Raw genomic sequence first — 14,981 nt, 5'->3', positions numbered from 1 at the left:
GTGATGGTGTCAGGGTATGGTTCCTTGCTGATAATCTCGAGCTTGGTGTGCATGGGTTCGGCATCAATCTGCATCCAGGGCAAACAGTACCTGAGTACAAAGTTAGAGACATGTGTGAACTGTACGCAGTGCGCGGTAGGTGACATGGTGATCCGCCCCTGCGAGGTCCACCGGGACACGATCTGCCGGCCCATCAACGAAATCTTCAAGTTCATCCAGCCCAATCCGCACCGGCATGGCCACATGTTCCGGCCGGCGCACCACGACAAGACCGAGGACGGCGACCGCGACGGCGAGGACAAGCCCGTCGGGGACGCGCCCGAGCTGGAAATCACCAGCACCGAGGCGCCGTTCTCCAGCGCCGAGACGCTAGTCTGGGACTGGCAGGCCATCGCACTCAGCTCGGCCGTCTTCGCGTGCTTCCTGTTTTTTCTAGCCATCACGCTGTACTCGCTGCACCAGGCCAAGCAGTGGAGGAGGCTGAAGGATAACTTCGATGCCGGTGAGTTGGGTGGATTTGCATAGTTAGGGGGGTTAGGTGCGCATTTGTGTCCGGGACGGTCGTGACTGGATTAAACAGGAGAGGACTCAGGCGGGATACGCGTGTTCGATAACAACAATAATGTTTGTTTCGTGGTGTAAATACATGGTGTTTGTACAACAAGATGTGACTAAGAAGAGAAAACAAAGATAAACGTTAGTGCACAAATAGAGAACGAAACATTAATTAGAAAATAAAATCTAGTAAAAGGGGTTACTTTAAACTACTACTATTGTTTTGTCTAAAATCACACTTTAAATACTTCTCAATATTTTAAAAATAATTTGGAATGAGAGAAAGCTTTATTTTACATAAGAACGTTTATGAAGAATCGTTGGGAGAACATTAATAGTTTGACGCAGTAAAATTTTGTAGCTGTTGTGGATTTGGTTAAATTAAGATTGCTTAAACCAATATGTAGGAATGTGTCAAGTTTTGAGATAAAAAACAGCCTTTTTCCAAATTTAACGAGAAATAAATCCAAAACGGCAAGAGATTACACATTGCAGTTTAGAGTATTCAATTCCTTGGAACTTCCTAGTCCTACGATTGATTTTTCAGACTAGATACTCGATTTGTTTATTGTGGAAAGACGAATATATAAAAAGGTGTCATTTTGAGATAAAAACAACATTTTTTCAAATTTAACGGGACATGAGTTCAAAATGGGACTAGATTTCGTATTGTGGTTCGAAGGATTAGATTTCTTGAAGCTCTCTGGTCCTACAAGTGAATTTTCAGACTTAAAACTTGATTTGTTTACTGTGGAGAGACGAATATATAAAAAGGTGTTATTTTGAGATAAAAACAAATTTTTTTCAAATTTAACGGGAATTTAATGGGAGATAACTCCAAAACGGCATTAGACTACGCATTGGGGTTTGAAGCATTGGATTCCTCGGAGCTTTCTAGTCCTACGAGTGATTTTTCAGACTAAATACTCGATTTGTTTACTGTGCAGAGACGAATATGTAGAAAGGTGTCATTTTGAGACAAAAACAGCATGTTTCAAATTTAACGGGATATTCAATGAGACATAACTTCAAAACGGCACTAGATTTCGTATTGCAGTTTTAAAGATTAGATTCCTTGAAGCTTTCTAGTCCCAGGAACCAATTTTCAGATCGGAGAGTCTATCTGTTTACTCTGGAGATACGAATATATAGAAAGGTGTCATTTTTATATAAAACTAATTTTTTTTTTAATTTAACGGGACATAACTCAAAAGCGGTATTAGATTCCACATTGCGGTTCGGAGCATTCGAATCTTTGGAACTTTGTAGTCCCACGAGTGAATTTTTAGACTAAATACACGATTTGTTTACTTTTGGGAGACGAATATATAAAAATGTGTCATTTTGAGATAAAAATAACATTTTTTCAAATTTGACGGGCGTTTAATGGGACATAAATCCAAAACGGCATTAGACTCCGGACTGCGTTTCGAAGCATTGGATTCCTCGGAGCTTCCTAGTCCTAAGAGTGAATTTTCAGACTAAATACTCGATTTGTTTACTGTGCAGACACGAATATACAGACAGGTGTCATTTTGAGATAAAAACAGCATGTTTCAAATTTAACGGGATATTCAATGGGACATAACTTCAAAACGGCACTAGATTTCGTATTGCGGTTTTAAAGGTTAGATTCGTTGAAGCTTTTTAGTCCCAGGAACCAATTTTCAGATCGGAGAGTCTATCTGTTTACTCTGGAGATACGAATATATAGAAAGGTGTCATTTTTAGATAAAACTAGATTTTTATTTTTAATTTAACGGGACATAACTCAAAAGCAGTACTAGATTCCGCATTGCGTTTCAGAGCATTCGATTCTTTGTAACTTTGTAGTCCCACGAGTGAATTTTTAGACTAAATACACGATTTGTTTACTTTTGGGAGACGAATATATAAAAAATTTATCATTTTGAGATAAAAACAACATTTTTTCAAATTTGACGGGCGTTTAATGGGACATAACTCCAAAACGGCATTAGACTACGCATTGGGGTTTGAAGCATTGGATTCCTCGGAGCTTCCTAGTCCTAGGAGTGAATTTTCAGACTAAATACTCGATTTGTTTACTGTGCAGACACGAATATACAGACAGGTGTCATTTTGAGATAAAAATAGCATGTTTCAAATTTAACGGGATATTCAATGGGACATAACTTCAAAACGGCATCTGATTTCGTATTGCGGTTTTAAGGATTAGATTCCTTGAAACTTTTTCGTCCCAGAAACCAGTTTTCAAATCGCACAGTCTATCCGTTTATCGTGGAGATACGAATATATAGAAAGGTGTCATTTTTATATAAAACTAGAATTTTTTTTTTAATTTAACGGGACATAACTCAAAAGCGATACTAGATGAGGCATTGCGTTTCGGAGCATTCGATTCTTTGTAACTTTGTAGTCCCACGTGTGAATTTTTAGACTAAATACACGATTTGTTTACTTTGGGGAGACAAATATATAAGAAGTTGTCATTTTGAGATAAAAACAGTATTTTTTCAAATTTAACTGGATATTTAATGGGACGTAACTTCAAAACGACACCACATTTCGTATTGCGGTTTAAAGGATTCGATTCCTTGAAGCTTTCTGGTCTCAGGAGCCAATTTTCAGATCGGATAGTTTATCCGTCTACTCTCAACAAATGAATATATAGAAAGCTGTCATTTTTAGATAAAACCACCATTTCTTCAAATTTAACGGCACATAACTCCAAAACGATGCCAGATTTCGCATTGCGGTTGGAAGCATTCGATTCTTGGAACTTCCTAGTCCTACAACTTAATTTTCAGGCTAACTACTCGCTTTGTTTACGGTGGAGAGACAAATATATATGAAGGTGTCATTTTGAGATAGAAACCTTATTTTTTCAAATTTAACGGAATATTTAATGGGACATAACTTCAAAACAGCACTAGATTTCTTATTACGGTTCGAAGGTTTAGATTCCTTGAAGCTTTCTGATCCTATGAGTGAATTTTCAGACTAAATACTCGATTTGTTAATTGTGGAGAGACGAATATATAAAAAGGTGTCATTTTGAGATAAAAACCGCATTTTTTCAAATTTAACTGGATATTTAATGGGACGTAACTTCAAAATGGCACCACATTTAGTATTGCGGTTTAAAGGATTCGATTCCTTGAAGCTTTCTGGTCTCAGAAGCCTATTTTCAGATCAGATAGTTCATCCGTTTACTGTGAACAAATGAATGTGTGGATAGCTATCATTTTTAGAAAAAACCATTTCTTCAAATTTAACGGGACATAACTCCAAAACGGTGCCAGATTTCGCATTGCGGTTGGGAGCATTCGATTTCTTGGAATTTCCTGGTCCCATAAGTGAATTTTCAGATTAAATACTCGATTTGTCTACTGTGGAGAGACGAATATATAAAATGTTATTTTGAGATTAAAAAATTGCATTTTTTCAAATTTAATGGGATATTTTTTAATCGGGCATACCTTCAAAACGGCACTATACTCCGCAATGGGGTTCGAAGCATTCGATTCCTTGGAACTTCCTAGTCCTACGACTTAATTTTCACACTAACTACTCGCTTTGTTTATGATGGAGAGACAAATATATATGGAGGTGTCATTTTGAGCTAAAAACAGTATTTTTTCAAATTTAACGGAATATTTAATGGGACATAAGTTCAAAACAGCACTAGATTTCTTATTACGGTTCGAAGGATTAGATTCCTTGAAGCTTTCTGGTCCTATGAGTGATTTTTCAGACTAAATATTCGATTTGTTAATTGTGGAGAGACAAATGTATAAAAAGGTGTCATTTTGGGATAAAAACCGCATTTTTACAAATTTAACTGGATATTTAATGGGACCTAACTTCAAAACGGCACCACATTTCGTATTGCGGTTTAAAGGATTCGATTCCTTGAAGCTTTCTGGTCTCAGGTGCCAATTTGCAGATCGGATATTTTATACGTTTACGGTGAACAAATGAATATATAGAAAGCTGTCATTTTTAGATAAAACCACCATTTCTTCAAATTTAACGGAACATAACTCCAAAACGGTGCCAGATTTCTCATTGCGGTTCGGAGCATTCGATTCCTTGGAACTTCCTAGTCCTACTAGTGAATTTTCAAACTAAATACTTGATTTCTTTACTGCGGAGAGACAAGTATATAAAAAGGTGTCATTTCGAGACTGACTGAAATCCACCTTTTATTTATTTTTTTTAGAACAATAAACATAACAAACCGTTTTAGCAGGTACTAGCCCCGCCCACCCACCCTCTCTCTTCTTAGAGGATATGTGATTTGCCAAAATTAGTTTTTATCTTAGCATGTACTAGGCCCGCCCACCCACCCTCTCTTTTCTTAGAGGGTATGTGATTTGCCAAAATCAGTCTTATCTTAGCAAGTACTAACAAAAATTAAAAGTTGAAAAATTGCTAATCGAAAAATTGATTTCCCATTGCGGTTTGCAGCATTCGATTCCTTGGAACTCGATAGACCTAGTAGTGAATTTTCAGACCGAATACTCGATCCGTTTACTGTCCAGAGACTAACATGTAGAATGGTGTCATTTTGAGATGAAAACAGCATGTTTTTCAAATTTAACGGGAAATAACTCCAAAACGGCTCTAGGCTCCGTATTACCGTTTGAAGTATTTGATAGCTTGCAACTTTCTAATCTTGGGAGTGAATTATCAGCTCAAATACTCGATCCGTTTACTGTCCAGAGAGGAATATATAGACAGGTTTCATTTGAGATAAAATCATCATTTTTTCAAATTTAACGGGAGATATCTCCAAAACGACACAAGACTCGACATCGCGGTTCGGAGCGTTCGATTCCTTGGAGCTTTCCAAACGTAGGAATGAATTTTCAGACCAAATACTTGATCCGTTTACTGTCTAGAGACGAATATATAGAAAGGTGTCATTTTGAGATAAAAACAGCATTTCTTCAAATTTAACGGGACATAACTCCAAAACGGTGCCAGATTTCGCATTGCAGTTGGGAGCATTCGATTTCTTGGAACTTCCTAGTCCCATAGGTGAATTTTCAGACTAAATACTCGATTTATCTACTGTGGAGAGACGAATATATAAAAAGTTGTCATTGTGAGATTAAAAAATAGCATTTTTTCAAATTTAATGGGATATTTAATCGGGCATAACTTCAAAACGGCACTATACTCCGCAATGCGGTTCAAAGCATCCGATTCCTTGGAACTTTCTAGTCCTACGACTTAATTTTCAGACTAAGTACTCGCTTTGTTTACGATGGAGAGACAGATATATATGAAAGTGTCATTTTGAGATAAAAACAGTATTTTTTCAAATTTAACGGAATATTTAATGAGACATAACTTCAAAACAGCACTAGATTTCTTATTACGGTTCGAAGGATTACATTCCTTGAAGCTTTCTGATCCTATGAGTGATTTTTCAGACTAAATCCTCGATTTGTTAGTTGTGGAGAGACGCATATATAAAAAGGTGTCATTTTGTGATAAAAACAGCATTTTTTCAAATTTAACTGGATATTTAATGCGACGTAACTTCAAAACGGCAACACATTTCTTATTGCGGTTTAAAGGATTCGATTCCTTGAAGCTTTCTGGTCTCAGGAGCCAATTTTCAGATCGGATAGTTTATCCATTTACTGTGAACAAATGAATATATAGAAAGCTGTCATTTTTAGATAAAACTACCATTTCTTCAAATTTAACGGGACATAACTCCAAAACGGTGCCAGATTTCGCATTGCGGTTTGGAGCATTCGATTTCTTGGAACTTCCTGGTCCCATAAATGAATTTTCAGACTAAATACTCGATTTGTCTACTGTGGAGAGACGAATATATAAAAAGTTGTCATTTTGAGATAAAAACAAAAATTTTTCAAATTTAACGTAATATTTAATGGGACATAACTTCAAAACAGCACTAGATTTCTTATTACGGTTCGAAGGATTACATTCCTTGAAACTTTCTGATCCTATGAGTGAATTTTCAGACTAAATACTCGATTTGTTAATTGTGGAGAGACGAATATATAAAAAGGTGTCATTTTGAGATAAAAACCGCATTTTTTCAAATTTAACTGGATATTTAATAGGACGTAACTTCAAAACGGCACCACATTTCGTATTGCGGTTTAAAGAATTCGATTCCTCGAAGGTTTCTGGTCTCAGGAGCCAATTTTCAGATCGGATAGTTTATCCGTTTACTGTCAACAAATGAATATATAGAAAGCTGTAATTTTTAGATAAAACCACCATTTCTTCAAATTTAACGGGACATAACTCCAAAACGGTTCCAGATTTCGCATTGCGGTTTGGAACATTCGATTTCTTAGAACTTCCTGGTCCCATAAGTGAATTTTCAGACTAAATACTCTATTTGTCTACTGTGAAGAGAGGAATATATAAAAAGGTGTCATTTTGAGACTGACTGAAATCCACCTTTTATTTTTTTTAGGTCAATAAACATACCAAACCGTTTTAGCAGGTACTAGCCCCGCCCAACCACCATCTCTTTTCTTAGGAGGTCTCTCATTAGCCAAAATCAGTTTTATCTTAGCAGCAACTGCCCCGCCCACCCACCCTCTCTTTTCTTAGAAGGTATCTCATTTACCAAATTCAGTCTTATCGTAGCAGGTTCTAAGCCCGCCCACCCGCCCTCATTTTCTTAGAGGTATTTCATTTGCCAAAATCAGCCTTATCATAGCAAGTACTAGCCCCGCCCACCCACCCTCTCTCTTCTTAGAGGGTTTGTGATTTGCCAAAATCAGTCTTATCTTAGCAAGTACTAACAAAAATTAAAAGTTGAAAAATTGCTAATCGAAAAATTGATTTCGCATTGCGGTTTGGAGCATTCGGTTCCTTGGAACTCGGTAGACCTAGTAGTGAATTTTCAGACCGAATACTCGATCCGTTTACTGTCCAGAGACTAACATGTAGAATGGTGTCATTTTGAGATGAAAACAGCATTTTTTTCAAATTTAACGGGAAATAACTCCAAAACGGCTCTAGGCTCCGTATTACCCTTTGAAGTATTTGATAGCTTGTAACTTTCTAATCCTACGAGTGAATTATCAGCTCAAATACTCGATCCGTTTACTGTCCAGAGACGAATATATAGAAAGGTTTCATTTGAGATAAAATCATCATTTTTTCAAATTTAACGGGAGATAACTCCAGAACTACACTTGACCCGACATCGCGGTTTGGAGCGTTCGATTCCTTGGAGCTCCCCAAACGTAGGAATGGATTTTCAGACCAAATACTCGATCCGTTTACTGTCTAGAGACGAATATATAGAAAGGTGTCATTTTGAGATAAAAACAGCATTTCTTCAAATTTAACGGGACATAACTCCAAAACGGTGCCAGATTTCGCATTGCAGTTTGGAGCGTTCGATTTCTTGAAACTTCCTAGTCCCATAAGTGAATTTTCAGACTAAATACTCGATTTATCTACTGTGGAGAGACGAATATATAAAAAGTTGTCATTGTGAGATTAAAAAATAGCATTTTTTCAAATTTAATGGGATATTTAATCGGGCATAACTTCAAAACGGCACTATACTCCGCAATGCGGTTCAAAGCATCCGATTCCTTGGAACTTTCTAGTCCTACGACTTAATTTTCAGACTAAGTACTCGCTTTGTTTACGATGGAGAGACAGATATATATGAAAGTGTCATTTTGAGATAAAAACAGTATTTTTTCAAATTTAACGGAATATTTAATGAGACATAACTTCAAAACAGCACTAGATTTCTTATTACGGTTCGAAGGATTACATTCCTTGAAGCTTTCTGATCCTATGAGTGATTTTTCAGACTAAATCCTCGATTTGTTAGTTGTGGAGAGACGCATATATAAAAAGGTGTCATTTTGTGATAAAAACAGCATTTTTTCAAATTTAACTGGATATTTAATGCGACGTAACTTCAAAACGGCAACACATTTCTTATTGCGGTTTAAAGGATTCGATTCCTTGAAGCTTTCTGGTCTCAGGAGCCAATTTTCAGATCGGATAGTTTATCCATTTACTGTGAACAAATGAATATATAGAAAGCTGTCATTTTTAGATAAAACTACCATTTCTTCAAATTTAACGGGACATAACTCCAAAACGGTGCCAGATTTCGCATTGCGGTTTGGAGCATTCGATTTCTTGGAACTTCCTGGTCCCATAAATGAATTTTCAGACTAAATACTCGATTTGTCTACTGTGGAGAGACGAATATATAAAAAGTTGTCATTTTGAGATAAAAACAAAAATTTTTCAAATTTAACGTAATATTTAATGGGACATAACTTCAAAACAGCACTAGATTTCTTATTACGGTTCGAAGGATTACATTCCTTGAAACTTTCTGATCCTATGAGTGAATTTTCAGACTAAATACTCGATTTGTTAATTGTGGAGAGACGAATATATAAAAAGGTGTCATTTTGAGATAAAAACCGCATTTTTTCAAATTTAACTGGATATTTAATAGGACGTAACTTCAAAACGGCACCACATTTCGTATTGCGGTTTAAAGAATTCGATTCCTCGAAGGTTTCTGGTCTCAGGAGCCAATTTTCAGATCGGATAGTTTATCCGTTTACTGTCAACAAATGAATATATAGAAAGCTGTAATTTTTAGATAAAACCACCATTTCTTCAAATTTAACGGGACATAACTCCAAAACGGTTCCAGATTTCGCATTGCGGTTTGGAACATTCGATTTCTTAGAACTTCCTGGTCCCATAAGTGAATTTTCAGACTAAATACTCTATTTGTCTACTGTGAAGAGAGGAATATATAAAAAGGTGTCATTTTGAGACTGACTGAAATCCACCTTTTATTTTTTTTAGGTCAATAAACATACCAAACCGTTTTAGCAGGTACTAGCCCCGCCCAACCACCATCTCTTTTCTTAGGAGGTCTCTCATTAGCCAAAATCAGTTTTATCTTAGCAGCAACTGCCCCGCCCACCCACCCTCTCTTTTCTTAGAAGGTATCTCATTTACCAAATTCAGTCTTATCGTAGCAGGTTCTAAGCCCGCCCACCCGCCCTCATTTTCTTAGAGGTATTTCATTTGCCAAAATCAGCCTTATCATAGCAAGTACTAGCCCCGCCCACCCACCCTCTCTCTTCTTAGAGGGTTTGTGATTTGCCAAAATCAGTCTTATCTTAGCAAGTACTAACAAAAATTAAAAGTTGAAAAATTGCTAATCGAAAAATTGATTTCGCATTGCGGTTTGGAGCATTCGGTTCCTTGGAACTCGGTAGACCTAGTAGTGAATTTTCAGACCGAATACTCGATCCGTTTACTGTCCAGAGACTAACATGTAGAATGGTGTCATTTTGAGATGAAAACAGCATTTTTTTCAAATTTAACGGGAAATAACTCCAAAACGGCTCTAGGCTCCGTATTACCCTTTGAAGTATTTGATAGCTTGTAACTTTCTAATCCTACGAGTGAATTATCAGCTCAAATACTCGATCCGTTTACTGTCCAGAGACGAATATATAGAAAGGTTTCATTTGAGATAAAATCATCATTTTTTCAAATTTAACGGGAGATAACTCCAGAACTACACTTGACCCGACATCGCGGTTTGGAGCGTTCGATTCCTTGGAGCTCCCCAAACGTAGGAATGGATTTTCAGACCAAATACTCGATCCGTTTACTGTCTAGAGACGAATATATAGAAAGGTGTCATTTTGAGATAAAAACAGCATTTCTTCAAATTTAACGGGACATAACTCCAAAACGGTGCCAGATTTCGCATTGCAGTTTGGAGCGTTCGATTTCTTGAAACTTCCTAGTCCCATAAGTGAATTTTCAGACTAAATACTCGATTTATCTACTGTGGAGAGACGAATATATAAAAAGTTGTCATTGTGAGATTAAAAAATAGCATTTTTTCAAATTTAATGGGATATTTAATCGGGCATAACTTCAAAACGGCACTATACTCCGCAATGCGGTTCAAAGCATCCGATTCCTTGGAACTTTCTAGTCCTACGACTTAATTTTCAGACTAAGTACTCGCTTTGTTTACGATGGAGAGACAGATATATATGAAAGTGTCATTTTGAGATAAAAACAGTATTTTTTCAAATTTAACGGAATATTTAATGAGACATAACTTCAAAACAGCACTAGATTTCTTATTACGGTTCGAAGGATTACATTCCTTGAAGCTTTCTGATCCTATGAGTGATTTTTCAGACTAAATCCTCGATTTGTTAGTTGTGGAGAGACGCATATATAAAAAGGTGTCATTTTGTGATAAAAACAGCATTTTTTCAAATTTAACTGGATATTTAATGCGACGTAACTTCAAAACGGCAACACATTTCTTATTGCGGTTTAAAGGATTCGATTCCTTGAAGCTTTCTGGTCTCAGGAGCCAATTTTCAGATCGGATAGTTTATCCATTTACTGTGAACAAATGAATATATAGAAAGCTGTCATTTTTAGATAAAACTACCATTTCTTCAAATTTAACGGGACATAACTCCAAAACGGTGCCAGATTTCGCATTGCGGTTTGGAGCATTCGATTTCTTGGAACTTCCTGGTCCCATAAATGAATTTTCAGACTAAATACTCGATTTGTCTACTGTGGAGAGACGAATATATAAAAAGTTGTCATTTTGAGATAAAAACAAAAATTTTTCAAATTTAACGTAATATTTAATGGGACATAACTTCAAAACAGCACTAGATTTCTTATTACGGTTCGAAGGATTACATTCCTTGAAACTTTCTGATCCTATGAGTGAATTTTCAGACTAAATACTCGATTTGTTAATTGTGGAGAGACGAATATATAAAAAGGTGTCATTTTGAGATAAAAACCGCATTTTTTCAAATTTAACTGGATATTTAATAGGACGTAACTTCAAAACGGCACCACATTTCGTATTGCGGTTTAAAGAATTCGATTCCTCGAAGGTTTCTGGTCTCAGGAGCCAATTTTCAGATCGGATAGTTTATCCGTTTACTGTCAACAAATGAATATATAGAAAGCTGTAATTTTTAGATAAAACCACCATTTCTTCAAATTTAACGGGACATAACTCCAAAACGGTTCCAGATTTCGCATTGCGGTTTGGAACATTCGATTTCTTAGAACTTCCTGGTCCCATAAGTGAATTTTCAGACTAAATACTCTATTTGTCTACTGTGAAGAGAGGAATATATAAAAAGGTGTCATTTTGAGACTGACTGAAATCCACCTTTTATTTTTTTTAGGTCAATAAACATACCAAACCGTTTTAGCAGGTACTAGCCCCGCCCAACCACCATCTCTTTTCTTAGGAGGTCTCTCATTAGCCAAAATCAGTTTTATCTTAGCAGCAACTGCCCCGCCCACCCACCCTCTCTTTTCTTAGAAGGTATCTCATTTACCAAATTCAGTCTTATCGTAGCAGGTTCTAAGCCCGCCCACCCGCCCTCATTTTCTTAGAGGTATTTCATTTGCCAAAATCAGCCTTATCATAGCAAGTACTAGCCCCGCCCACCCACCCTCTCTCTTCTTAGAGGGTTTGTGATTTGCCAAAATCAGTCTTATCTTAGCAAGTACTAACAAAAATTAAAAGTTGAAAAATTGCTAATCGAAAAATTGATTTCGCATTGCGGTTTGGAGCATTCGGTTCCTTGGAACTCGGTAGACCTAGTAGTGAATTTTCAGACCGAATACTCGATCCGTTTACTGTCCAGAGACTAACATGTAGAATGGTGTCATTTTGAGATGAAAACAGCATTTTTTTCAAATTTAACGGGAAATAACTCCAAAACGGCTCTAGGCTCCGTATTACCCTTTGAAGTATTTGATAGCTTGTAACTTTCTAATCCTACGAGTGAATTATCAGCTCAAATACTCGATCCGTTTACTGTCCAGAGACGAATATATAGAAAGGTTTCATTTGAGATAAAATCATCATTTTTTCAAATTTAACGGGAGATAACTCCAGAACTACACTTGACCCGACATCGCGGTTTGGAGCGTTCGATTCCTTGGAGCTCCCCAAACGTAGGAATGGATTTTCAGACCAAATACTCGATCCGTTTACTGTCTAGAGACGAATATATAGAAAGGTGTCATTTTGAGATAAAAACAGCATTTCTTCAAATTTAACGGGACATAACTCCAAAACGGTGCCAGATTTCGCATTGCAGTTTGGAGCGTTCGATTTCTTGAAACTTCCTAGTCCCATAAGTGAATTTTCAGACTAAATACTCGATTTATCTACTGTGGAGAGACGAATATATAAAAAGTTGTTATTCTGAGATTAAAAAATAGCATTTTTTGAAATTTAATGGGATATTTAATCGGACATAACTTCAAAACGGCACTATACTCCGCAATGCGGTTCAAAGCATTCGATTCCTTGGAACTTCCTAGTCCTACGATTTAATTTTCAGACTAAGTACTCGCTTTGTTTACGATGGAGAGACAGATATATATGAAAGTGTCATTTTGAGATAAAAACAGTATTTTTTCAAATTTAACGGAATATTTAATGAGACATAACTTCAAAACAGCACTAGATTTCTTATTACGGTTCGAAGGATTACATTCCTTGAAGCTTTCTGATCCTATGAGTGATTTTTCAGACTAAATCCTCGATTTGTTAGTTGTGGAGAGACGAATATATAAAAAGGTGTCATTTTGTGATAAAAACAGCATTTTTTCAAATTTAACTGGATATTTAATGCGACGTAACTTCAAAACGGCAACACATTTCGTATTGCGGTTTAAAGGATTCGATTCCTTGAAGCTTTCTGGTCTCAGGTGCCAATTTTCAGATCGAATAGTTTATCCGTTTACTGTGAACAAATGAATATATAGAAAGCTGTCATTTTTAGATAAAACCACCATTTCTTCAAATTTAACGGGAAATAACTCCAAAACGGTACCAGATTTCGCATTGCGGTTTGGAGCATTCGATTTCTTGGAATTTCCTGGTCTCATAAATGAATTTTCAGACTAAATACTCGATTTGTCTACTGTGGAGAGACGAATATATAAAAAGTTGTCATATATAGAAAGGTTTCATTTGAGATAAAATCATCATTTTTCAGACCAAATACTCGATCCGTTTACTGTCCAGAGACGAATATATAGAAAGGTGTCATTTTAAGACAAAAACAGCATTTTTTCAAATTTAGCGGGAGCGGCGCTAGCTAGCTGAATTTTTTAAACAAATCATAAAACTGCACTTACCCGTGGCCATTCTGTATCGATTCGTGTTTTCCACTAGTTAGTCATTCGTGACTGGAGTGAAAAGCAGAGGACTCAAGCAAGTTCCAGTAGTTATGTTCCTGTAGTGCCAAATTAATTCGACGTCTCCTTGTTATAGTGACGCCTCTGTGTGATATGCACGTGCGTAGTCGTTAAATTATTAGAATGTAAATTATTTTGACGAGTCCGATTATCTAATTTAAAGAGGACAAAGTGTGTGCGAAGTGGGAGTGTTGGTAATACTTCATACACCTTATTGTTACGTGCTGTTGGAGAAACTGCCACTTAGCAGATTAACTTCGCACATTGGTTAATTTTATGTGGGTAGCCGATCGAAAGGCATAGATAATGCCCACATTGTTAACACCATAACGGTAATTTTTAACGGTCCCGCCACTTTCCCAGCAATACGTTCGTAAGAAGAAATTCGTTGCAAAAAACTAATACAACGTACATTAAGAGTGAATGACACTTTTAACCCGGATCAGCTCATCATCCTCGAGTTCAATAACAAACTTAGTTATTGTTCGTCGTGTTCGTGGGCGAACTTTTACATTTAAATTTGAGCCGAAGTTAAAATCTCGGTCCTCGAATTTTTGCCCAATCCGCTCCCCCGAGAACACATCTCATAACAAAGTACAGCAATACTGGGACATCCACAATATCAGCTCCAGAAATCGCACCATCTGACGGGAACGACGCAAGGGGTCCCATATCGTCGTCGGCCGGCAGAGCCCGGGGCCCTCGAGAGCAGCGATTCGCCACTGATTAAACCCCTCGCAGAACACGGAGCTACAAATTGAGCATGGAATCAAATAATTTTATCGCTGCGCTCGCTCCGACCAAACCCATCAATTTCCAAATTACAAATTTAAAATTGCATGGAACGAAGGTGAATATTTATGTCGGCGGCGGATTTATTTAAAGACCGGCGTATGTTTTTATCCGGTAAAAGCACGCTTTTACCTCTTTGAAGGCGTTTTACCGCGGTGATGTACGAGGTTGGGTTTAAGGAAGGGCGGAAAATTAAAAGCGAGTTTAGGGGCGGCGGCTAATTCTGGATCGTTTTCTAATTTCGGGATTTATTAAGGTGCTAAGTCAGGTCCGTCCCGGCGTTTTTTGGTGCGTCCCTCGGGGCGGCGACATTGAATATGAATTAATCAAGACCGGCGGTGTGTGATCTATATTATTTCGGA

At 37.0% G+C, this 14,981-nt stretch overlaps 1 protein-coding gene across 2 annotated transcripts in view; it reads left to right on the top strand.

Moving 5' to 3' along the window:
• The window catches only part of LOC135123711 (tumor necrosis factor receptor superfamily member wengen), a 96,412-nt gene that overhangs the window by 45,684 nt on the left and 35,747 nt on the right, over positions 1–14,981 (top strand). For both annotated transcript variants that reach the window (XM_064048572.1, XM_064048577.1), the window contains exon 2: positions 1–502. In XM_064048572.1, coding sequence (XP_063904642.1) covers positions 1–502 — 502 coding nt within the window. The remainder of the gene's footprint in view (positions 503–14,981) is intronic.

This window comes from Zophobas morio, unplaced genomic scaffold (genome assembly GCF_036711695.1).
Source record: "Zophobas morio isolate AGI-343-1 ecotype UQ-CSIRO unplaced genomic scaffold, CSIRO_AGI_Zmor_V1 ptg000002l, whole genome shotgun sequence".
Lineage (NCBI taxonomy): Eukaryota > Metazoa > Arthropoda > Insecta > Coleoptera > Tenebrionidae > Zophobas > Zophobas morio.
Note: the sequence above shows the minus strand (reverse complement) of the source record. Positions and strands in the feature narration are given on the sequence as shown.